Source organism: Eleutherodactylus coqui, chromosome 1, assembly GCF_035609145.1.
Source record: "Eleutherodactylus coqui strain aEleCoq1 chromosome 1, aEleCoq1.hap1, whole genome shotgun sequence".
In the NCBI taxonomy this organism is placed as follows: domain Eukaryota; kingdom Metazoa; phylum Chordata; class Amphibia; order Anura; family Eleutherodactylidae; genus Eleutherodactylus; species Eleutherodactylus coqui.
The window spans coordinates 363,408,019-363,435,378 of record NC_089837.1 but is presented as its reverse complement, the minus strand read 5'-3'; the positions used below and the strand labels follow the sequence as shown (position 1 = coordinate 363,435,378).

General features: G+C 44.2%; 1 protein-coding gene across 1 annotated transcript in view; it reads right to left on the bottom strand.

The window, feature by feature from the left end:
• Positions 1 to 15,259, bottom strand: part of MRPS9 (mitochondrial ribosomal protein S9) — a 79,184-nt gene extending 63,925 nt beyond the window's left edge. The window contains exons 1-2 of the mRNA XM_066577825.1: positions 15,130 to 15,259; positions 2,526 to 2,705 (exon numbers count right to left, since the gene is read on the bottom strand). Coding sequence (XP_066433922.1) covers positions 2,526 to 2,705; positions 15,130 to 15,225 — 276 coding nt within the window. The 5' untranslated portion in view covers positions 15,226 to 15,259. The remainder of the gene's footprint in view (positions 1 to 2,525; positions 2,706 to 15,129) is intronic.
• Between the last annotated feature and the right edge of the window lie 12,101 nt (positions 15,260 to 27,360).

The following is a 27,360-nucleotide window of genomic DNA, read 5'->3' as shown; positions in this document are numbered from 1 at the left end:
AATTAGCTCTGCCCCCGTCCCACCTCTCCGCATTGAAAATAGTGCAGGGGGGTGGAGAGGAGGCAGAGAGGGGGCAGGAGCTCACAGCACTGCTCCCGGCTCTTCCAGCCTCCTCCCCCTGCAGAGAGAGATGCCGTATATCGGTCGGGCGTGAAAACCCAGCCGATATACGGTCATCTGAATGCACCCTTAGGGTGCGGGCAGACGAGCGCATAAACGGCGCGTTTTTGCGACCAAACGTATATACGTGACCATCTGAGGCAATGGTTTCGAATGTATTCGTTCACATGGGCGATTTTACGGCGCGTAAAAACGGCAATTCGAAAAAAAACGGAACATATGCGACCGAAATACGCGCCAACGCATATTCGATCGCCGAAAAGACCGTTTGCAAAGTAGGAACAAACGAAAATACGCTTTCTAGCTCTGGTCGTGATCGGTGAAAAACGATCGCTCGGGCGATTATACGTTGCGCTCGTGCGAACGTAAATACGCCTACGCTCGTCTGCCCGCACCCTAAATGTGCATTTTATTTTAGTTTTTTTTTTCCTTTCTTTCTTTTAAGGGTAAATGCCTATGAACGGATTTCTACCGTGTTTTCCGTGGTGGAAATCCACGCGTGAATTCCACAGCTATTAGGTTCTATTGAACCTAATAGCTTTTCTGCCTGCCAATGCTCACCTACGAAATTCTACTGCGGATTTCCGCAGCATGAAATAAATTGCAGTATGTTTTATTTGCCACGGATTTACACTGTGGGAGGTCTCCATCAATCTAGATATTAATGGAGACCACGGAATTCCGTGATCACCAGCAGACACTTTGTGGGCATGAGCCCTAAGTTGTTTAACATAAACAATATAACAATTTGGTACTGCAATAATAGTACTGATTTACAGAATAAACTTGACATATTTTTTTACCACACAGTAAAAACAAAACCTCCCCCAAGATGATGCAAATGTGATTATACCATGTAACAGCCCTTAGAATTCTTTATAAGTTTTTAAAAACATTACATGGCACAATAACTTGCGCCATTAAAAATTACAACTTGCCCTGTAAAAACAAGCCCTCATACCGCGATACTGATGGGAAAATTAAAAACAAAATTATACCTCTTGGAAGGTGGGGATGAAAATACCAGAATGAGAAAAAAAAAACACTCTGGTTTTGAAAGGGTTAAGGCATTGGGATGGGTTTGCAATATTGTCGTGGTGGACGTTGCATTGTAATCAGTGTATATAGCCTTAACTGAGGGCTCCTATGGACAGCCACATAGCTGGGGTAATTCAGCCTGAGGCCGCCTTCACACTTGTGGTGAAAATCACGTGAGATTTGTGCTCTGCGAGATGCATAAATATGAACTTCATTCTTTTGAATAGGGTCAGACACATGAGCGATGTTCTATCTAGCTGCAAAGTCTCCCATTATTGCAATAGGAGAACCCTGCAATCCTTCCCTTCATCCTTGTAGTGATGCAAGACTGTATTCACATGAAAACGCCTTGTATCCACGGGGCTTTCACATGCTGGCAAGTACAATAGCGGGCTGTGATTCAAGGGCCCGATATTGCACTTGCCAGTGTGAAGAATCCCTAAAACATGTATCACCTATTCACTGGATATGATGGCTGGGGTCCCCACTGACTGCTAGAATGGAGCACCCCCTGTCCTCCGCCCCCTAACCAGAAGATCACATCCAGCTGTTACAGTCAGCACCAAAGGCTATTTCGGCTATGTGTGGATGTACCCTTAGGTCTTAAAAAGCTGTATGTCTTATTATATAGTGAATAAGCTTTAGTCAGCATCAGAAACACCCTTTACGAAAGTTACAAAGCATACTTTTAATAGAACTTTCTTCTACAGCTATGCCATGCGTGAACATATAGTACATTTGTAAAATAGATATGCCTACGGAAAAAAAATGTGTATTTTTGACCATTCATTCACAAAAAAATTAAACAAAAACACACCCAGAAATGCAAACTATTGACTACTGTAACTATAATACCTCAAGTGCAAACTTGCAACGTTAGTTTCTCCAAGAGTGCTCCAGTAACATTGATGATGAACACACTAGATGTCAGACTATCTAATATTGGCGTCCTTGTGGTGACTATTCCAGCACAGGTGAACCCTGCTTACAGCTCGGAAAATACAGCAATTCTATGAAATGAAGAATTTCCTGGATAAATGAAGGAATTACAGAATAATAAGCACATGAGAAGTCTGTTATATGTAGAGTTGATGGTCAACCGGACCTCACAGCAGCAGCTACAATCCTTCAAAACCCAACAAATCCACTACTCTACTATGAAAGCACTGCGGTGTATTATTTGATGTGACCAATCCTACATAAGACAGCAGTACAAATGTCCTGACTGTCTACAGAAATGTGGCTAGTATTATCCCGACAGTTTGATTAAAATTCACAGGGAGTTGGGACACTTACACCAGAGTTAAAGAGTTTTCAATATGAAACTCCACACTAAATTACTTCTCCAACTGAGCAACTCTACTTACATCAATGTCCGCTTGGGTGAACGTCTCGGGATCCTCTCCCATCATGTTGGCTAAATGTCTCTTTCCAATGTTGAACTCTTCAATCTGTTTTTTAATAAAAGCCTCTGTGTACTTTTCAGGTCCCGAGGCTGCAACATTTTTCCTCTGTACTGTGGAACTGGTATGTATTAGTCGAGACGCCTGTGCCAAAATAAGAGAGGGAAATGGATGAAACGGGGTGGAAAAAACTATTTCATCAAATGATCGCTAAACCAAAAATAAGTGATGCAATAGAATGCGGCTCGTTCACAACATCGGGGTTCCGCTTTCCTGTTCCATCTTGGGAGCAGGAAATCAAAAAGCCTTTTCCGTAACAAGACGACGACAAACGGTACCTAACTGACCCCACTGACTTTAATGGGGCCATCCGACTTCCGCTATGACCTTTGCCATTTTCCCAGATTTTAACATACTACTTAAACTACATTCACATAGGCGAGCACGATATTGGGCAGAAAAACTCGGGCTGACATTGCGGATGCAAGCAGCTTTTGGTTGTGTAAATACGCAGCACGTTTATGAGGCCAAAATGCACTTAAAGGAGATGTCTCATGAAAGCAAGTGGGGTTATATACTTCTGTATGGCCATATTAATGCACTTTGTAATATACATTGTGCATTAATTATGAGCCATACAGAAGTTATTTCACTTACCTGCTCCATTGCTAGCGTCCTGGTCTCCATGGTTCCGTCTAAAATCGCCTCTTCTGGCGATTTTAGACGCGCTTGCGCAGTCCGGGTCTTCTTCTTTCCTCAATAGAGCCGCTCGTGCAGGAGAGCGCTTCCGTGTAGCTCCGCCCCGTCACGTGCCGATTCCAGCCAATCAGGAGGCTGGAATCGGCAATGGACCGCACAGAAGCCCTGCGGTCCACCGAGGGTGAAGATGCCGGCGGCCATCTTCACAAGGTAAGTATGAAGACGCCGGACCGCGGGGATTCGGGTAAGTACTATGCGGTTTTTTTTTTTGATCCCTGCATCGGGTTTGTCTCGCGCCAAACGGGGGGGCTATTGAAAAAAAAACAAACCCGTTTCGGCGTGAGACATCTCCTTTAAGCCCATGTGAAGCACCCCTTAGTATGGTGGAAACTGATGACAAGTTCCCTTTAAAATCCCAGAAATAAAAAAACAAACAAAAAACACACACAGAAAAAAAAAACGCCTTTTGGAAGCCTAAACGAAATACTTGTCAGGCATATTAAAGCATAAGTAGATCCCTTGGGAATGGCGCATAGAATAGCAGCATTCAGCTATAATATAAATACATTAGAGCTCATATGTTGTAGTAGAACGTGTGTGAGATAAACATTCTGATAAGTGTCGGCAGCGGCAGCACTTGCCGCTATGCTGACGACGCTTCAAGTACATCTGCTCCGCACACGGATCTAACAGATAATGTTCACTAGCTCTACAAAACCAATTCAGCAAACATGACAGAGAGAAAATAAACTTTGGAAAAATACAACAAAAAGCGGCAATTATCAGCGGCGTAAGTGGAGGCGATTCGTGGTTCCAGATACTGCTGTATGTGTCTACCACTGAGATGTGATAACGCAGAACGGCACAGAATACCAATGTACTGCATGGTGCTGTCAGTGCCACAACCCCGGCATCATCCTAGCGGACGTCCACACAGCCACAAGCTCGCTGCCCAAATTACTGGCTGAAGATAAAGTTGTGACCTTGTGATCGCCCGACTTTTAAGCTTTCTTTTTTTTTGAGAGGATTGTGATGACATAAGAAGCAGTGATCCATGTGTGTAATGATGTGTATGGCTGCGCTCACCCATACAAGGTGCCTAAATCATGAGTACACCGCAAGTAATTCTATGTTGGGGAACTAGGCGATGTCTAGGTGTATGCTCCACTCAAATCCTGATAGTTCAGCTTACACATCACCAGCATGTCAGGATATTAGCGCATTACTGAGATAAGAGCTGGACGGGGCCCCTGGGCCAGAAACCCAACACTCCAAATTCTGGTCTAGATCATACCTAGGATAATACCTCATTTCTTCCTCACTTCCTATCTGGAGGAAACGCAACTCCAAATGTTACAAGTAAGGCTGCCTTCGCACGAGATTTGGGTGTTGCGAGATGCACAAATATGAACCCTATTGTTTTGAATGGGGTCACATGAGCGATGTTTTCCTGCATGTCGCTGCGATGTGATGCAGGAAACAAATCACATCCGGTTTTATTTTCCTGCGTGCTCTCATATTGCAGCGCCTAGTGGATCCGATTGGGGCGGCGGCAGCATCGCACCATGTGCTAGGTGCACGCGATGCAAGGCCTCCTATGGAGAACAATGGGAGAAACTCAATCGAGAATCGCTACATTACCGAAGTGATGCAAGGCTGTTTTGACATAAAACAGCCTCACATCTGCGGGGATTTCCCATGGTGGGGAGCGCAATATGTGCTGTGAATCACGGCCCCATATCATGCTTACTTGTGTTAAGTTAGCCTCAGTGAATGGAAATCTCATTCACCCCTGGTCTTTTTTGCAACTTGCTGCATTTATACAATATCACCCACGGCACCCACCACAGACTTAGACTGCAGTTAACAAGTCATGTGTGTATACCTTTAAGACCTGCTTACATAAGGAGATACAAGTATCTGAGATAGCCCATATGAACTCCAATGGCCTTTTTTAGACAGGCTGAGAATCTCACGATTCTCGGTTTCCAGAGTGAACGAACTGGTAACGTCATCACCAGCTCATCCACGCTCTGGTTAAGGCCCAATGTCCACAGGCGGATTTTAATTATAAAATCCGCAGGAGACCCGCACCTCTTGCCACCCATAGGGATGCATTGGCATCCGCATGGCAATTTAAAGAATGCAGATGTGATTTTTTTTTCCCGGCGTGTGGATCGCGGATGGTAAGAAATCGCAGCATGCTCCATTTTTTTGTGGATCCCGCAGGATGGCTTCTATTGAAGTCAATAGAAGCCATCTGATCCGCGGCACAGCCGCAGCTGTCACTGTTGAGGTGCTGCGGAAATGCAAGGAATTTTTTAAAAAACAGCACTGCGCATGCATCCAGCATGTCTGGACGCATCCGCCGTGCTGAAGAAAGAAGATCCGACCGGCATAGAGGACATCCATGCTGGAGCTGGACGGGTAAGAAAATGTTTTTCTCCCCATCTCTGCGGGCACGCATGGATACCGCTGCGGGATTCAGCAGTGGAATCCATACGTGCAAGTGGACAGTGGGCCTTAGGGTGTATGATTCTCATTGAGAATGATGCAGTTCTTTTTTTTTTCTTCCCCGCTATGGGTAGATTATACTTGTTATAATGAAGACCCAAAACAAGAACTTATTCAATAATCTGCCTTGAAATCTTATGACGAAAACTTTTTTTTGCGAGTTACAGAATACATATGACATCTGCAGCGCTTATCTCTAAAGTACAAAATACATGTCTTATCTCCCCATAATTCTGATATAGGAGTCCCACACTAAATAGCATCATCACATCACATACTGAACAAAAACAAAACACAAATAAAATGACATTCATTGAAACACCGAACTGAGAAATGACAGACTTCCCCTTTAAAATCTTCTTACATCATACTGTAAGCTACCTAGAAACAAAGCACACCTAATGATATTAAATCGAGTCACTCACATTAGTGGACAGTAATATGGTTTTTCTTTTAGGAAAGTTTTTTTTTGGCTTTTTCCACTATAAAAGCTTGAACTTCTGCTACTTGTAAGAAATGGTGCCTAGACAGCAGAACATGGCTCTTCCCGTGATACTCAGTCATAGTCCAGTAGTGACCAAGAAGACGTCTTTACCGAGTCTAGCCTTGGTAATCTGCTCAATCCATGACAGCCCCACCTCCTTACTACTAGGAAAGATTAATGTGACACTAGTTGGTCTGGAATCTGATCTTTTTAATACCAGATCTGTTTAAGCCCTTAGTGACCAAGCCTGTTCGCGCCTTAATGACCAGGCCACATTTTGGAAATCTGACATGTGTCACTTTAACATAGAATAACTCCGTAAAGGTTTTGCATATCCAAGTGATTCTGACATGTTTTTTTTTATTGTACTTCATTTAGAAGGGAAAAGTAGTCCGATAAAATTTTTGCAAAATAAAATCATTTTTTCAATTGTAATATATCAAATATGTGCAGACATACTGTAAACATTTTTGATATATATATATATATATATATATATATATATATATCCATCTGTTTATTTTATTTTGGATGCACATTTAAAAAGTTTGTTTTTTTTAACCATTAGGAGACGTACAAATTAACATTGATTATCAACATTTTGAGGAACACTTTGTTTTCGTACACCAAGCCAAGATTGCAAAGGCTCATAGGTGTCACAATGATAGATATCCCCACAAATGACCCCATTTTAAAACCTACATCCCTTAATGTATTCACTGATGGGGGTCATGAGTATTTTGACCCAACAGTTTTTTTAGGAGTTAATGCAATTTAGAGGAGAAAAAAATAACGTCATATTTTTGCAAATATGTCATTTTAAAGTCAGCTTTTTTTTCTAGAGTGCACATGAAAATGAGAATTTACACCCCAAAATGGATACCCCTGTTTGTCCCGTGTTCAGAAATATACTCATTGTGGCCCTAATATGTCCACATGCATTACCGGGCCCAAACCGAAAGAGGCAACTGGTGGCTTTCACAACAGAGATTTATCTTGAAGGTGCTTTAGGCCCCATTGCACACTTGTAGAGCCCTTGAGCCACCAAAACAATGTAGAACCCCCACAAATTACCCCATTTTGAAAATTAGACCCCTTATGGAATTCATCTACAGTTGTAATGTGTATTTTGACCCCTCAGTAATTTCACTGAATCTAAGCAAAGCAGAAAGAAAAAAAATAATATATATATATATATATTTTTTTTTTGCAATTCTGTCATTTTACAAACAGGTTTTTTTGTACAGCACACATAAGAATGAAGAATGTTTGTCCCCATTGTGGCTTAAACTTCTGTTTGTATGAATAACGGGTCCCAAAATGAAAAGACCAGCTGGTGACTTTCAGAACAGATTTTGCTTGAAGGTGTTTCAGGCCCCATTGCCCACTTGTAGAGCCCTTGAGCCACCAAAACGATGTAGAACCCCCACAAATGCCCCCCTTTTGAAAACTAGACCCCTTCACCCAGGGGTGTACTATGTATTTTGATTCTACAGTTTTTGAATGAATCTATGCAAAGCATAAGAAAATAATTACGACTTTCATTAGTTTTGTGTTAATTTAAAAACTGTTTTTTTTGTACAGCACACATACAAATGAAGGCTTTCACCCCAAAATAAATACTCCTGTTTGCCCTGTGTTCAGAAACACACCCATTGTGGCCCTACACATGGTTAAGCCTTTAATGGAGGGAACAACCGTTGGATTTCATGGTACAACTGAATACATTCCAGGCCCCAATGCCAACTTGTAGAGCCATTGGGTGGCCAAAACAAATGACCTCATTTTGAAAACTAGACCCCTTAACGAATTCATCTAGCAGTGTACAGTACTGTGTATTTTGACCCCCCAGTTTTTAAATGACTCATTTTTGGGGGTAATTGTGTCATTTTAAAAAGGTTTTTTTGTACAGCATACATATAAATGAAGACTTGCACCCCAAAATTAATACCCAGTATCGCTATTGTATCTTGATGCCACCGGAAGTAGTGGTGGAGCCAAGATAAAGTGTGTTTGACAGGGGGTTGACACCCCCCTGTTCGTGATTGGCTGCACGTCTGTCTCTCCTTCCACGGGCGCCAGGCTTCCAGCAGTGCTGCTGAATTTGATCAGCTCCGTTCCGTTTTAGCTGGGCTGCTGTGACTCTCCCTGCTGCACACCTGTCTCCCCTTCCTCGGGCTCACAGGTCCTGTACGGGACAGCGGCCTCAAAGCATCGGCTCCACTCCCTTTTAGCAGGGCTGCGGTGACTCTCCCTGCCGCCTGTATTCGGCCACCTCCATTCACATTCCCTGGGCCGCCGTGGAGGACGGAGAGGGCCGCCGGTCACCATATGTGAGCGGTGGCCGTGCAGTAAGGTGTCAGATGCCGGTTGCCACATATCAGCGCTGCAGTGGCACTTGCGAGCGCGGTGCTGAGCAGCGGTGGGGCGCAGCGTGAGGAGCGCAGCAGTTTGTTGGCAGCGGCGACGGGGTCTATGCTCTCCGGCCAAAGTGTGGATTGCTTTTAGCCTGCCCTGTACGGTTAAGGTTTACTATTCCTGTTAGCCTTATATTATTTGCTGTAAATTCTTCCATGTAACCGGTGTAACACGGAAGCATTGACAGGTAATAAAGTAAGCCTCACAGGAACACCAATCCCTAACCCTACAGGGCAGGCAAAAAGCTATCCAGACGCTGCTGCTAGGACTTTCTTCAACGTAGCCAATCAGAAACTAGGGGTGTGACAGGGGCGTTCCCCTGTCAAACTCCTAGCTTCCAGGGGCGTTCCCCTGTCAAACTCCTAGCTTCCAGGGGCGTTCCCCTGTCAAACTCCTAGCTTCCAGGGGCGTTCCCCTGTCAAACTCCTAGCTTCCAGGGGCGTTCCCCTGTCAAACTCCTAGCTTCCAGGGGCGTTCCCCTGTCAAACTCCTAGCTTCCAGGCGCGTTCCCCTGTCAAACTCCTAGCTTCCAGGGGCGTCAAGATACAATAATACCTTGACACTATGTCATACTCTGTCCTACACGATGCGGAAGTTATAACGTTTCAGCCACTATATATGCCACTTATTATGTTTTTGAGGTCCTGCGAGGCCTGATATGTTTGTTTGCAAATGCCTGTGTGAGGGAGAAAAAAAAAAAGGACATCTGAGGGGCAAACTAATAACTTTCTATACGTTTGTCAGGGGACAATACAGAGATCTCTCCCATGATCTGTTTATACCCAGGACTCTGACTGTAACAAGAGGGCATCCGCTACATCTAGAGGAAAGAAGTTTTCTACACCAACATAGAATGGGGTTCTTTACTGTAAGAGCAGTGAGACTATGGAATTCTCTGTCTGAGAGCATGGTGAGGGAGAATGCGATAAGAGTTTAAGAGGGGCCTGGATGCTTTTCTTGAGCGATACAATATTATATGTTATAGTAACTACTTACTTCAGAAGGGTTGTTGATCCAGGGGGGGGGGGCATACTTGGAATCAGGAAGAAATTTTTTTTCCCTGAAAAGGGGAAAATTGGCTTCTACCCCTTGGGGTTTTTTGCCTTCTTCTGGATTAACATTGGGAGTTAATTGGCTAAACTGGATGGACATATGTCTTTTTTATCCTTACATACTATGTTAAAGGTACCAGGGCACGTATTGCAAAACTAATTAGTGAAAAAGAAAATCTCATTCGCACCACTGTTAAAGATTTATTGTAGATTGCATTGTACAAACTTGATGCCAGGTTCCCTTTAACCCCTTGAGTGGCACGCCCGGAAAAGTTCCGTGACGAGCTCCACTGCTCATAGCAACATAGCCCGGAAGATTTCCGGGCTATGTATCACTATGGGAGCTGCAGAGCACAATGCCACAAGCTGTGACAGTGTGCTCTGCCTGCACAGTCCCACAGAGAACAAAGCAAGGGCTTTGAAAAACCAGCAGAAGATATTGCCGACATGTCGGCAATGTCCTGCTTTGTTTACAGGTTGCCATAGAGACCATCGGCTTGTCAGAAGCAAGCCGATGGTCTCTGTGGCAGGGAGAGCTGGTTGTTAGCTGTCAGAGGACAGCTAGGTACCTGCTCTTACAGCAGAGATCAGAGAAAACCTCCGATCTCTGCTGTGTTAACCCTTTACATGCTGCAGTCTATGTGACTGCAGCATGTAAAGGGCTGTCACTCCAGCATGTAAAGGGCTGTCACCATCGGACCCCTGGAATGTGATCAGGGGTCCTGATGGGTCCCTGTGGAAGTCCCCTAAAGGGACAAAAAAAAATAAAAAATTTTTAAAAAATTTAAAAAAAAAAGTAAAAAAATTAAAAAAATAAAAAAACACTTGTCTCCCTTTACTTTGTAAAAAATCAAAAATACAATCACACATGTGGTATCCATGTGCGTCGTAATGACCCAGAGAAGGAAGTTAATACATTATTTAACCCCTTAATGACATGGCCCCTTTTTTCTTTTTTCCCCATTTCTTTTTTTCCTCCCCCCTGTTTAAAAAATCACAACTTGTCCCGCAAAAAACAAGCCCTTATATGGCCATGTCAATGGAAAAATGAAAAAGTTATGGCTCTTGAGACGCAACTGCAAACCTAGTTGAAATTCAATGATTAGACCATTTTAAAAAACCTGCCCTGGTGGGCACGACAGGGTGGTAGGAAACCTGCCACTCAAGGGGTTAATGTCACATGTCGGCTCTGGATCAAATAATTGATGTACGAATACCAAAATGTCCTGAGGGTCAAGAAATGTCTTTCCGTTTGCAGAAACAACCACCCATGTAAGCACATGTTTTATCACTAGTCTGCTAGTCACTTCAATCTTGTATTATTTTGGGAAAGCTTGCTTACAATGCTGTGTTAGATTTCAGCAGAAATCTCCGAGCTGTGTCAAAGTGGTTGAAGCTCTCTAGACGGCCCTATTGTCTGTTATCTCTGAGTTCTACTTCCTCAAAGGTCATTTTCTCAATTTCAGGACCAAATTCTGTCCTGGGACCGGAGGAGGAGATGGGTATATTACTACAGTTGTTCTCCTCTGCCCTCCCTCTGATTCACCAGTTTCAGGTGCCATTATCAGCCATCCAAGACGGCTGACTCAATCTCCAGACGGACTAATTCCCACAGTGCATTTGAGTTTTCGACCTGCTCTCTGACTGGCCATAGTTGCTCACATGATCAGTACTGGCCAATCAAAGAGCAATACAGTGTACATTAGGTACTTAAAATTTGCTGCAGCCATACTGGGCGGACTTGTGCTGTGGTGGAGGCATGAAAACTATGGAAGATTTGCAGCATTTCCACACCAAATCTGGCAAAAACCACACCAAATTTGGGGATTTTCAAGTGCGCAGTGAAGCTGCGGCATGTAGACCAACTGTAAAAGCCTATTCACATGGGCAGGTGTTGCGGCACCGTTTATCAGACAGCACATGGATACCTCTCTGTGTGCCGCTCGATCCGCACAGACCAGGCACACTGCAAGTCTTATTGTGTTCTGTCAAGATGGACGTGAATAATACTTGCAGCAATATTCTTCACGGACACAAATTGTATGTGTGAAGAAGAAAACCGACCATGAATAGCCCATATTAAAGATGTTGTCCGGGACCTATCCTCAGGGTAGAAACAAGTAGAACACCACCCAAATAATGACCTCTAATCAAGCTGCAGCCACCGGTTTCCAGAACTATGAAGATCTAAGGGTGTGTTCCCATGTAACGGGTAGCGGCTGTGATTCCACCCAGCTGCAGCCACCAACAGGAGAGTAATCTTGATGACCTAATCGGTAAGATCACACTCCCACTGGCGGCTGCGGATGGGTGGAGTCAAAGTCGTAAGCCAACAGCCATTATGGGGGAACACACTCTAACATAGGAAAAAAATAGCAACTACCTTTACTACAAACGTACAAGCAAACAAAAACAGGATAAAATCACTTAAAAGCTAAATGCAAAAAACCTACTAAAGCCTGCATGATAACGATATTTAGTAAGCGCTCATGTCCATGACTGTTTTCACAGCATGGCACGTACGCACGCATGGTATGTGGTGAATGGAGGCAATGGGCTTCCATTGTGCCATGCACACTGGCGTGTGGACACTGTATCGGTAAGCAAGAGGAATAACATGAAGCATGCTCTACTTTGTACGGACTGCGGGCATCCACGTCATTGCTGATCAACGGCGCGGAAAATACATATGTACTGCCTATGACCACGCAATCATGCGCTGTATAATGTCACAGCTGTATGCAGGGCCACGGCCGGGCTCACAGCTGGAATCTGCTGCGGCCTCCGCTTACGGACAGCATTACGCATTTTGGTAGGACTATGAATGCCTATTGTATGCCTTAGGGTGCCCTTAGGGTGTTTTTTTCACTGCGAAATTCGCAGGTTTTTTTTTTCTGCAGGGGGTCTATGGGACTTGTAATGTAAAAATCGCGATTTACCGCGATATCGCGATTTTGCGCGATCGCGATTTTAGCTTTGCATGTCCCATAGCCCAAAGACCCCTGCAGAAAAAAAAAACCGCTGCGAATTTCGCAGTAAAAAAACGCTAGTGGGTGGGCACCCTAAGGTATGGGTATTTCTGGGTGACATCCTATCTTCTGCACAGTATTTTCTGTGGCATATGGCTTCCTGACTAAAAACAGTTATCATACAGACTTTAGTAGTTTTTGCATTTAGGTTTTAGGCGATTTTAACCTTTTTCCTTGTCTTTGGACCTATTTTTGTAATTAAGGATTTGCTATTACTCCCTATATTAGAGCGTGCGCCACTTTCTTATGGGTCCGTTTCTTGGATCATCATACAATCCTTAGAGTAGGTCATTAATAGTTGATTAGTGAGGGTCCACCACTCTGGCTTCCCACCGATCAGATGATCACCAGGACAGCTGTCAATATAGACAGCGCAGGAAGCAGATTGCGCTGTCAAGATTGCAGTGGCTCAGTTTGGTACTGCAGGCACAGCTTCCATTGAATCTGAGGGTAGGTGTCACTGCGGAATAAGTCTGGGAACTATGGAAATCGCTGGTTCCAGGGCGGTCTGCACTGACTTCGGCCTCGGTGATCAACAGATTTGTAGGGATCTTGAGCGGCGGACTCCCACTGATCAACTATTAATGACCTACCCCGAGGATAGATCATCAATAGTAAAACTCCCACACAACCCCTTTAACCTTGGAAAAGGGGGCACATGCTGTATTATTGCATGCGTAGAAAAGTGCGCAATTCACAAGCACAAAAAAATACAGTAAAACACGCAAATGCATGCGCAAATACTCAATGCCCAACGTACAAATGCACACGTAAGTGTGCCTACACTCATGTGACACTAGCTTAAAGGGGTTTTCCAGGTAGAATACTACCGATCACCTATCCTCAGGATAGGTCATCGATAGTTGATCCAACAGGGTCCATCGCTCGGGACCCCGACCGGTCAACTGAGCAAATGCAAGCTGTCAGCGCCGCAAATACGAAGAGGTCGGAGTGGAAGCAGCGGAAGTCTCTGCGCCGACCTCTGTGTAGTGGCCGGTACTTGTAACTGCAGGCACAGACTGCGCTTGCAATTATGAGCACCGGCCACTACACAGTGTCAGAGCAGCGCTTGCAATCCGATCCTAGGAGGCGCTGCCTGGATGACCCCTTTAAAGGTGTTCTCTCCCCAAAACACGATTAGATGTTAAAGCTTTCATCACTGCGCTCCAAATGATCACTATGGTCAGCTGTGCCGGGCAGTGCTGCTGCTCATCACACACGTGTCATCAGGGCTGCCAACCATCCAGAAATTCCTAGAAAGTCGAAAAATAACTTTTTTCCAATGTTCGTGAAAAAACATAGATGTCTCCGTGATTTCTTTTGTTATTATAAGCGTACATTTCGCCATCCTACAGCTCGCAGTACGGCCGGGCTCACACCAGCGTATTTGTATTACGTATTAGGCGGTAAATAGCGTGGGTGAAAGTACATTAATTTTCATTGTTCCACTCCCACTTGCGTATATTTATTGCGTATGTTATGTGCGTAAGAGAGAATGCTGCATAATCTATTTTTTCGCGGATTTGACGGCTAAAATCCCTATTGTTTTCTATGGGTGCTTTTGGAACGCAGTGCATACGCATTTATATTGCGCATATATGGTGTATTTTACGCATGCTGCTAGGAAACAAAAAAAAAAAAAAGAAGAAACCAGGAAACCGATGCAGGACAGCGTGCGTAAAATATGCTGTTCATGCATCGCCACACGTGAGAAAATGCGAGGCTGTTTTTACATGAAATCGCCTCTCATCCACACGGTTTTCCCATGGATGGTGAGGGCGATATCACACCACGATTCATGGCCCCATATCGACATATCACTTGTAGGGCGGCTCACACCGGCGGGACTTCATAGAGATGAACGCGCGCATAATATGTGGTGAATGCAGTCAATGACAGTCCATTGCCGGTCACTGACCGCTCACACGTATAGAGGAGCCGAGAAAGGCACCCAAAACGCGTGCTCTATTTGCCCCGTATAACGCGACAGCGCCCTCCTGCTCTTTAGGGGCACGTTATAACCGCCGTACATACGCAGTTACATTCATACGTGTGGCGTTTAGACGCAACGTTGCTAAGCAACAGTCAGGGAAATTTTAAAAAAAAGTCCCCAAGAAGCGTGCGCATAGCGGCGGTGGCGTGCGTGAGATACCCGTCCCGCGGAGCGCTCCGCCTGCACGCAGCGGTTTCTGCATACGCCGTGAGAGCACCATACTCTCTACCATTAGGGCTTTCAAAGTGTCTGCAGTAGATGTCGGCAGTCCATGATTTTGGGATAAACTGTCCAGGAAGGAGAGGCATGGCGGCGGCCGTGCCGGGGGTGACAGCTCCCCCATGTAACCCGCAGGCTTCTCTGCTCCACCGCTACCCACCTCACTGCCCTCCGTGACCACCGGCTTCCAGGGAGCCGCAGCCCTCGTACGCAGCACTACAGCCAGCAGCCTCGGACGGCATACGGCGGCGGCCATGCTGGAGGATGCAGACTAATGGAGGTCACATGAGCCAACAGGAAGGGGAGGACGGAGGAGGGACGGGAGGAGGCTGCGGGGGATGCGGGCGTGGAGGAGCAGTCTGTGAGGGGATGGAGCGGCCGGTGTGCCGGGCCGCCTCATGTATGACATGTGCTACCGGACGCGTTACTTGTGGGGTCCTCCACCTTTAGAAGTGCTGACAGCCTATAACCTGCTTATAGCCTCCTAACAGCTCTGGTGTCATGGAGACGTCTAAGGTTATGTTCAGCCGGAGTGCTGAGCCCCCAGATGGAGCGCCATGCTCGTGTGTCCCCGCATCCCCTCCACTGTGTCCGGCCGGCTTCACACCGCCAGATTCCTATTGCGGAATCCGTAATCGTTGTCCACAGCAAATCGCACGCAGGGAAAGGCATGTACAATCAGATTTTGCGCTCACACTCGCAGATACGAATTGTGAGCGGAGGAAAAAAATCGCAGCATGCTCAATTTTGCTGCAGACTCCGTGCCGACAGCCTCCACTGAAGTCAATGGAAGCCGTCCATCCCGCAGCTCATACACAACATCGCTGAGCAATGGCGCAGGAAAGGTCACCGTTCGCACTCACGCAGCCTGTTTACACAGACAGATACATCGCTGGCTCGGCCACACGTGTCACATTGGCTGTATAAGGACTGAACGAGTGCTGGTTAAACCGAACGATAAGCGAACGAGCCAGCCATGATTTGATAAGCGTTCCATCACACTGGTGAGCGCCACTTTTTTCCTGCAATTTTTGAGCGTCAGCGCTGCTTTTTCTCACCAATAGATCGCTGCCGCTTGTGATTTTCTAGTGAGTTTTTTTTAGCATGAAAGGCAATAGGACTTTCATGCTAAAAATGCATCGCACGGATATCGCAAGTTTGTGCTTTGCAATGCAATAAAAAGGAGGCTCCATAGGGAAACATGGGAGATTTAAAAAAAATCGCACATCGCAGAAAGAAAGAACATGCTGCGATTTTCTTATTTTATTTTTATTTTTTTTCTGAAAACATCACAAATGTGAAGGAAACCATTGAAAATCATTGGTTTCATAACTCTGCATCGCATGAAAAACGCACGATTTTCTCACCTGTGTTAACGATGAGCAAAAAGCAAATGATTCTCGTTAGTCATTCAGTCATTTCTCGCATTTAGACAAAACAATTTTAATTTGCTTTCACTTGTTTGAATGATTTTTTTGTAAGGATAATCATTCCATCCAAAAGCACCTTTAGGGGGTCTCACACGAACGGATTCTAATTGCGGGTGTATGAGCTATGGGCACCCATATCAAGCGACGGCGCAGGAAATACAAGCAAAGAAAAAAAGAACTCGACCCTGTATGGCCTCCGGCGACCCACCAGGGTCATCCGTAATACAGTCCAAGTAGATTTGTATGGTCACCGGCCGGGCTCACAGCCAGAATCCACTGTGGAGGTCCTGCATGGGGAATCCAAGCAGTCATGTGAGCCCGGCCTTAGGGGTCACATAGTGTTATTGTACGCGCTGTGTGACTCCGCGCCGGGTCCGTGACAACTGCAGAAATTAGCGCTGTAATGCAATTCCTGAACAGAAACAAAAGGAAACATTCACTTCTATTGTGAAATGGACACCTCTTTTGTCTGCTTTAGGCCAGGCTCACACAACTGTGTGAGTCAGCGTGCCATGTGCAAGAGTCTCGTGTGCCGACACGCAGCAAGTACACAATGACATTGCGTATTTGCTGCATACCACCAATCCCCATTTTGGTGTGTGCGCGCATAATACACGCCAAGATAATGTTGCAGGGTATTTTTTTGCGCAACTAATACTGTGTTTCCCTGAAAATAAACCATACCCCGAAAATAAGCCCTAGTCACATAACATAAAAAAATAAGCATTAGAGTTGAGCGAACGTACTCTGCTTGATGCTCGTTCGAGTATTAGCATACTCGATGGTGCCCGCTACTTGAACGAGCAGCCAGCCGTGTTCGACCCCGCCCCAGTTTTTGGCTCCTCCCCGTGGTGACGTGCCTGTTTGGCCCCTCACTGCCGCGACACAGCAGGAAAGGGGAGAGAAGAGAGAGAGAGAAAAAAGCTCGGGACTCGGCGTCCCACATACAAAAATGCTCGAGTCTCCCATTGTACCCAATGGGGTTCGTTACTCGAGTAGAGCTCTCGAATTTTACGAAAAGCTCGACTCGAATAACGCGGACCCGAGCATTTGGGTGCTCGCTCATCTCTAATAAGCATACATTACATTACTGCTCTCCAGAGCCCCAACGTGCTTACCGGAGTCCTCAACTGCCAACACGGGTTCACTTCCTGATTACGAGATTTATACATCCCACCTCCATGACACGATGGCTGTGATTGGTTCTTTGAGCGCTGCATTGATTGGCTGAGCAGCGCTCAAAGAGCCAATCACAGTCATCACTTCGAAGAAGTCGGATTTATAAATTAGTTCAGCCACTGCTCAACCAATTCATAAATCCCACCTCCACAGCATGATGGCTGTGAATGGTTCTTCGAGCGCTGTGGCTCAGCCAATCAATGATCTTGTGTGGGCGGCTGAAGACTAAGAACCGTGCTGGGGCTCTGGGGAGTAGCACGAAGGACCTGGGCTGAAGCTGCTGGGTAAGTGAAACAGGACATCCTTGCAGCAGCAAGGTCTGTGCTGCGCGTAAAATATCCCCGCGGGGAATGCCTTCATCACTGAACACTGTGATAGCACTGTCACAGTGTTCAGTGACAAGGGGACTCCCTGCGGGGATGAAGGAACCCCTGCCACAGCTGTCACAGAGAACCGCAATCTTCTACCATTGCATTTAATGGGGCCGGCACTGCAGACTTAACACAAGAATCACCAGCAGGCGCTAGTGTAAGTTTATAATATGTGCACAACATTTTTTTAAACATATCAGATTGTGGAATTACTTATGTTTCACACCTGCGTTGGGGAGCAGGAAAGGGACCCCCCCTTCCTGCAGCCGAACATGGCACTTTTGATTGCGGGATTACCCCTTCAACCTGTTCCCAACACACGCCATAAATATACGGTTCAGTGGGACAGTTCCTGCATTGTGCCATACATGTATGGCATAGATTACCAGGGGACTCAAAAGCTGAGCCCACTCGTAACCAGAGTGGGATTGCGGCTGTAACTGACAGCCACAGTCCCGCTGCAGGCACCAATATTGAGCTTATCTCCGATCCCAGTAATTCAGACAATGGCATCTAAGGGGTTTGGAGAGCAGTTTATTATCCAGACAATCGCATCTTCAGTTCCCCTGATGGGACGAACTAATGTAAATAGAAATACAGTAGTAAAAGCTAAAAATTCCAATTTTTCTAATAAAACACGACTTAGGCTGCTCTCACAGACCACTTTTTACCACGATTAGCACAATGTTTCAAATGCCACGCTAACCACAATACAACTCTTCCATTGATTGGGCTTTGCAGACTAGCGCTCGAAGGCGGTGTTTCTAGCACCACGTTTTTCGAGCACTGTCTGCTCTATTTTCGTGCATCTTAGCACTTGTTAATGTACCTCATCAACCATCACAATGATGGGGTGCGTTATAAAACCGCACAAAAGCATATGTGAGCGCAGCCTCACTATGGGAAAAAAACGTCAAATAAAACAAACATACATATTGGTATTGCCATGTTTGTAACTAACTTTACTTTGACGTGATTGCTACTAATCCCATACGGTACACACCATAGAAAAAAACCTTTGTGAGAAGTGCTGATTTTAATAATCGCACATTGAGAAAAAATAGAATAGAAAGATATCAAAAAGTTGTATGCAACCCAGAACGGCAACGAACAAGCCCTCACCCATCTCCGTAAACAGAAGAAAAAAATTACGACTCTCTAAATGTAGCAAGGCAAAGACATAACTTTTTCTATTGTGCAAAAGTAGTAAAATCTTAAACTATATACTCTTGGTATCAACATAATCGTCATGACCCACAGAATGAGGATAGCTTATTTACACTGCATGCTGATCAACGTATGAAAAAAATGTTACAGTTGTAGTTTTTTTTGTACACCACAGTTCCTAAAATCTGCAGTAAAAACTGATCAAAAAGTAATGGGTACTCTACAATGGTACCAACAAAAGCGTATACCTATCCTGCAAAAAACAAGCCCTTAATTAGCGCCTTAGACAGAAAAATAAGTGCTTATGTTTCCCAGAATATAGTGACACGACGTATAGAAAAAATAATTTTTTTGTGCAAAGTTAGTAAAACATATAAAAACTTTATAAATTAGATACTACCATAATTGTATCAATCCACCGAATAAAATCAACATGTCACTTATACCGCACAGCAAGGGCTCATTCACATGGCATATTTGTGCTGTATATTATGTGGTGCTGAAACCTCATTGATTTGCATTAGGGTATTTTATGTGCGTGAAAAAAATATAGCACGTCCTTTATTTGGTCCGTATTACTGACTGAAAGAGCCCATGGAAGTCACTGGGTTCACTTGAATAAAGCAATACACCAACTCATTCCACAAAAAATAAGCCAAACAACTCCATAGGCAAACAGATTATGCGTCTCTGAACATGATGGGGTAAAATAAAAATTCTATAAAAATGCTTATTGATAGAGATGAGCGAACATACTCGTTTCGAGTAATTACTCGATCGAGCACCGCGATTTTCGAGTACTTCCGTACTCGGGTGAAAAGATTCGGGGGGAGGCGTGGGGGGTAGCAGCGGGGAACACTCTCCGCTGCAACCCCTCACTCACCCGCGGGGCCCCCCGAATCTTTTCACCCGAGTACGGAAGTACTCGAAAATCACGGGGCTCGGGCGAAAAAGGGGCGTGGCCGAGTACGCTCGCTCATCTCTACTTATTGAGCAAAATAAGTAGAAAGAAAAAACAATATATGTACACACATGCAGTACATACATTACTTTGTTCTTGCTATAACTGTAATGACCTGAAGAATAAGGGTTCTCGCCAATGAGTGTATTCTACTACGTATTATATAAAACACGGTACCAATCTTTTACATTACTTTGAATAGCGTGCGAAATGCGTGGGAAAGAACACAGCATTCAGTATCTTGGCGCTAATTGCACTCACATACATGCCAAGATAGTGTTTGGGGATTGTCAACAATGCATTGCGTATTGTGTGCTTCCTCGCGGGGGATACGTGCACGGTGCGCTGTATTAAAACACATGTGAGAGAGCCCTTACGATGATATATTGTTTATATTGAACAGTCAATGGCCCTCCCATGTGCCCAAATAGCAGTTTTCATCCACATATGGGGCATTTTCACACTCGGGAGAAATTAGGTAGCAAACTATGGAGTAATTTCCCTTTTACTGGCCCTTACAAAAGTGAAACATTTGGGGCCAAACCTACATTTGTTTTTTTTTTTTTAATTTTAATTATTAATTTTCCAAGCCCAATTCTAAAACACCTGTGGGTTCAAAAAACTCAATATTCCCCTTTATGAATCCCTCAATTGGTGTCGTTTCAAAAATGGGGTCTTTTGAGAGTCGTTTCTTATCTTTTCGCACCTCTAGAATCCTGAAATGGGGCCTGGAAAATGTCACAAAAAAGGGAGGCTGCAAAATCCACAAGATGCTTCACTTCTGAGACTTGAGTTTTAGTCTGGATGTGTACTAGGATCACACGTGGGACATTTCTGGTAATTGCAGATTAATAAATAATAATGGTGTTTTATTTTCTAAATCCCGCTGTGTTACATAAAATAATTTATTAAAATCGAAAATCTGCAAGAAAAATGAAATTTTCAAATTTATCCTGCACTTTCTTTTAATTCCTGTGAAACATCTAAAGAGTTAAAAATTTGAGGGGCGCAGTTTTTAAAATGGGAAGATTTACAGGGTTTCAGATGCCTATAGGCCTCTCAAAGACACTTCAGAACTAAATTGGTCCCTTAAAAAATAAGTTTTGGATATACCGTATATACCCGAGTATAAGCCGAGTCAATAAGTTTTACCACAAAAAACTGATAAAACTTATTGACTCGAGTATAAGCCTAGCTATACTCGGGTATATACTAGGTAAAGAAAAAATACAATACTCACCTACCAGCCGTCTGTGTCCCCGGCGCGATGGTCTTCCCGGGGGTGCGACACCCTGCTTGAGAATTGGCCCCGCTGTTACCTCCCTGCTCTGCTTTGAATTTCCCCACCGTCAGCGCTGTGATTGTATCGAGCGCCAGTCAATCACAGCCGGCGCTCGATAAACCAATCACAGCCATTCAGTGATGTCATCCACTGAACGGCTGTGAACGATCAAGCGTTAGCTGGCGCTCGATCCAATCACAGCTTACCTACACAGCACTGACGGCGGGGGAATTCAAAGCTGAGCAATGAGATGACAGTGGGGAGAATTCTCAAGCAGCTTGCCGCGCCACCGGGGAGACCATCGCACCGGGGACAAAGACGCAGGCTGGGAGGTGAGTATTGTGGGTTTTTCGTTGTTGTTTTTTTTTAACCTCCAGTATAAGCCGAGGGGGGCTTTTTCATCATAAAAAAAAGGCTTATATTCGAGTACATATGGTATTCTTCAAAACGAAAAAAATTGCCCCTGTAAGCTTTTAGATACCAAAAATGAATAAAAGGACGCTTAGAAATGATGACAAATAGAGTGGACATATAGTGAATGTTATTTACCATAACCATTGGTGTTGGTGGAACAGGAGTACCGAGAGAGCAAGGAAGGCAAGTATACTTTTATAATGGTACTGCAAGCTTACCAATTTTTGGGAAAAAAATGTCCTTGGATAACCGAAATGTGCACCGATGCGCTATGTTTTCTGGCAACCATTCTTACGAACCCGAAAATTGGCCATTTAAACTGATGCATTGGAGTTCAATGTATCATATGGTCGTGTATATCGTCCGGCTGTGAAAACGTGGTCGATATACGACCATGTGAATAAGCCCTTTAGTTTAGGACTTGTTTACACTGCTATTAGGCTCCGTTAATCATTCTCATTTCTCTGTTCCATTTGAAGAGCAGAGAAACAGAAATAAAAACTAAAACATTTTCGTTTTATTCCCTATCAATTTCAATATCACACACACACACACATATATATATATATATATATATATATATATATATATACACAAAACTATTTCCATCTTATTCCGTTTCATTTCCATTCTTCAAGGTGAACAATTAGAGCAACCATTAGTTTGGCGCTTTTAACAATGCACCAGATTTATATACTGCACACTGCCAAATTAATAAATCTCTCCAAATTAAAAGCACCTTGCTGAGAATCAATAAACTTAAAAAAGACACAAATAGTAAATCTATCCCAATGTGTCAGTGTCAATTCACCATCTAAAGAAATTACATATTGCAGAAAAGAAACCTTTTTCCAATACATTTCCAGCTATGCGTGATTTCTCTGGGACTAAATGACATTTAATTCATCATTAATTATTTACACCTTTTGAGTTGCGTAAATAAATTGTAAAGGGAAAATAATTGGTTCACCTAGTAAATTTACAACTGGCACAATTTACAAACTAAACCTAAATCCCATTTTAGTAGAGGAGAATTTATTCTATCAGACATTCATAAGGTAAGATTATTAAGCGCAGGCTATTGAATTAATTAGGTTCAGTCAAATAAATTATTCAACAAGTGCCACCAAAATGACATGAAATTGTACTAAAACCAAAGAAAGCACATTACAAGCTTAAAATTAGGTTTCAAAATTAATTTAGAACTATTGCACTTTTTAATTTGTAAAAAGTGCCATATGTTTAGCATGATTCATTAACATTATTTGCTAAGCCTTACTACAGAAATGTAGAGCTGTGAAGGTGAATTGCTGTTCAATAGCATTTTAAATATAGTTGCACTTTTTATTTAAAGAGGATCAGTAATAAAAATTTAATGTGCAATTTTTCAATTTGCGTATCTTCAGGTGTTTAAAAATTCAAACTGTTGTTTCAGTACCCACTCTAAACTGCTTCTTACTGTTGGCATTGGCACCATGGAAAGAAGAAGCCCTTTTGACTTTTCTGATTTACCACAATGTACTGGACATGCTCTAACTTAGGGCTCGTTCAGACGAAAGTAGTTTTCTTGCTGCTAGCAGCGTACAGAACACGCTTATATAAGGAACCAATAGGTTCTTATAGAAGCGTTCACATGGATGATTGTTAGGTGCGTGAAACTGCGCACACCTAACGAGGTGCACACAAAGATAGGACATGTCCTATCTTTCCTGCGTGCTTTCCATAGGCTCTTATGGGAGCCTTGAAAGCACAAAGCTCGCACCTAGGATGGTGTGAACGAGCTACCTCAAGTAGCTGAAAACAGCCCGTTCACGCGTTCTTTACAGCTCCTAATGCTGTGATCTTTTTGCGCTGCTAGCAGCGCAGCAACTACGTTCGTCTGCACAAGTCCTTAAATGTCAATGATCTCTTGAGGTTAAATCGAATGGTGACTACTCGCTGCTGATTCTTCTAGATCTCGGCATTCAACACTGTAGATCATCAATTTCTCTTCAGTATGCTTAGCTCTATTAGCCTTAAAGGATTTTTCCCACAACTTAAAATTGCTTCACAACCCCTGTATACTTCCTGGTTGCTGCTGTCCAGGACATGTGACTGCTACAGCCAATCACTGACTATAAGAAGGTCAATGCTGTGCCCAGGAACTAGCTGCAATAGTCACATATCCTGGTCAGCAGCAAACAAAAAGTACACAGTGGTTGTGGAGCAATTTTAAGTTGTGGAAAAACCTCTTTAAGGATACGGCTCTTGTCCGAGGTTCTTCCTACCGCTCTGGCCATTAGTTAAATGCTTTGTTTGCTAGCTCTACTTTTCCTGGTTCCCTTGCTGCTGGGGTTCTTCAGGGTTCAGATCTCACTTCTTGTGTTTTGGCCATATACTAACCAACCTAATCCTGATGTCTCCATCTTAGTGTATGGTATAACTCCTTGGCAGCATATAGTAACATAGTATGTAAGGCCGAATGAAGACAAAGTCCATCTAGTTCAGCCTGTTATCCTCCTGTGTTGTTGATCTAGAGGAAGGCAAAAAACCCCAAGAGCAGGAGCCAATTAGCCCTTTGGGGGAGAAATTGCTTCCTGACTCCCTAATGGCAATCAGACTAATCCCTGGATCAACCCCTAATAGTTCCTACCTAAATGCTGTCTTGGGGTTATATTTGACCCCGATCTTTCACTCCTTATATTTAATCACTTGCTAACTCATGTCATCTTCACCTCAAAAACATCTTCAGAATCTGCCCTTGTCTCACAGTGAGGACATCAAAAACTCTTACTTTGCTCTTATCCACTCTTGGCTTGATTACTGCAATTTGTTACTGACTAGTTTTCCACTCACTAAACTCTCTCCTTTCAAATCCATCTTGAATGCAGCAGCCAGCCTCATCTTTTTGTCCAGCTGCTGCATACCACTGCACTGGTTGTCCATCAATAACACAATATAATTACAACTCATCACTCTTATCCATAAAGCTCTCCACAGTGCTGCACCACTTTATATCTTCTCCCTCATCTCTGTCTACCACCCTAGCTGCACTCTCCACTCTACTAATACCATTGACTTAGTTCCCCTTTAATCCGAACCTCCCACTCCCATTTCCAAGATTTCTTCAAAGGGGCATCAGTTCTCTGGAATGCGCTTTTCCAGACAATCAGCTGAATACCAAATGCCCACAGTTTTAAGCGTACCCTTAAAACACATCTTTTTTGGAATGCCTTCCATATTCCCTAATCAAATTTTTCTCTAATTACCCGGTTTCTACACTTTCTCTCAGGAACCTAACCCCCTTTCTTCCTACTGTATCCTCCCCACACCCTATTGCATTTCTTATCTGTTTATACACAAATATGGCTGCTGACTGGCTCATATGGCTTTTTTATATATGACACTTGAAATGTAGCTCTGCAGGCCTTCCGTTTCTCTTGATCATCTTGTTTCTACACCTTGATTGGAGTCCACCTGTGGTAAATTCAGTTGATTAGATATAAACGTAAAAGACACACCCCTGTTAGATAAGGGTTCACACCTCACAATGCATATAAGAGCTAAAACCAAACTATATGAGTGGGAAAGAACTGCATGCAGAGTTCAGAGACGGGATTCTGTGGAAGCACAGATCTGGAGAAGGCTACAAAATAATTTCTGCTGTACTGAAAGTTCTGAAAAGCACAGTGGCCTCCATAATTTTTAAATGGAAGGAATTTGGAACAACCAGGACTTTTCCTAAAGCTGGCGGACCCACCAAACTAAGTAATAAGGGGAAAACGGGCTTGGTAAGACAGGTGAACAAGTTCCAAGAATTCTGTGTGCAGATGGGAAAAACTTTGTGAACGTCTACCTTCATAGCAGCACTCTTCCAATCTGGGCAGTGTGGCCAGAAAGAAGCCTTTCTTCAGTAAAAGGAACATGAAAGCCTGGCTGAAGTTTGCCAAAAAGCACCTAAAAGACTCTAAGACTGTGAGAAAACAAGATTCTGTTGTCTGATGAAACCAAGATTGAAATTTTTGGCTTCAATTTTAAGTGTTTTGTCTGGAGGAGACCAGGCACTGCTCATCACCTGCCCAATACTATCCTTGCAGTGAAGAATGATGGTGGCAGGATCATGCTGTTGGTACATGTGACAGGGAGACCGGTCAGGGTTGATGGAAAGCTGAATGGAGCAAAATATGAAGATATATTCTTAATGAAAACCTGATCCAGAATTCAAGGCATCTCAGGCTGGGCAGAAGGTTCATATTCCAACAAGACAATCGCCCTAAGCACAAAGCCAAGACGACACAGGAGTGTCTTAGGGACAGCTCTGTAAATCTTCTCAAGTGACTAGAGATGAGCGAACACGTTCGGCCCCGCCCCTTTTTCGCCCGAACACCGAACTTTGCGAACACCTCGGTGTTCGGGCGAAAAAGTTCGGGGGCCGCCGTGGCAGCGCGGGGGGGTGCGGCGGGGAGCGGGGGGGAGAGGGAGAGAGAGAGGGCTCCCCCCTGTTCCCCGCTACTGCCGCCCGCGCCGCCGCGCATCTCCCCGCCCCCCGGCGGCACCCGGACACTTACGCGCGAACACTCCAGTGTTCGCTAAAGCCGGTGTCCGGGTGCGGATGTGTCCGTTACGGACACGTTCGCTCATCTCTACAAGTGACCCAACCAAAGTCCTGACTTAGAACATCTCTGCAGAGACCTGAAAATGGCTGTTCACAGATGGCCCCATCCCACCTGACAGAGCTTGAGAGGGTATGCAGAGATGAATGGCAGAAACCCCCCAAATCCAGGTGTGCAAACTTAGTGGCATAATACCCAAGAAGACTAAAGGCTATAATCGCTGTCAAAGCTGCTTCAACTAAGTACTGCGTACAGGGTGTGAATAGTTATGTTAATGCAAAATGTTTTTCCATTTTAAAAAAATTTACGAAGATTTTTAACATTCGATTTTCACATTGTCATTATGGGGTATTGAGTCACAATGATGGGAAAGACCTGAAGTTACATTTTCTTTGTTTTTTCTTTATATGCACAAGGCCACAATGTAACAAAATGTAAGAAAAGTGAAGGGGTCTGAAGACTTTATAGGCCCACTCTGTGTGTGTGTGTGTGTATATATGTGTGTATTTTTTTTGGGGGGGGGAGGGATAGTTATGCCTTAGATAGTCATGCCTTAACCCCTTGAGTGGCACGCCCAGAAATTTTCCGGGACGAGCTCCACTGCCGATAGTGATATAGCCCGGAAGATTTTTGGGCTATGTTTCACTATGGGATCTGCAGAGCACAATGCCACAAGCTGTGGCATTGTGCTCTGCCTGCACAAACCCACACAGAACAGTGCAGGACTTTGAAAAACAGAAGCAGGAAGATATTGCCGATCTGCCGGCAATCTCCTGCTTCTAAATTCAATGTCCTGCTTTGTTTACAGGTTGCCATAGAGACCATCGGCTTGTCAGAAGCAAGCTGATGGTCTCTGTGGCAGGGAGAGCTGGTGCTTGGCTGTCAGAGGACAGCCAGGCACCAGCTCTTACAGCAGAGATCAGAGAAAACCTCCGATCTCTGCTGTGTTAACCCTTTATATGCTGCGGTCTATGCGACTGCAGCATGTAAAGGGC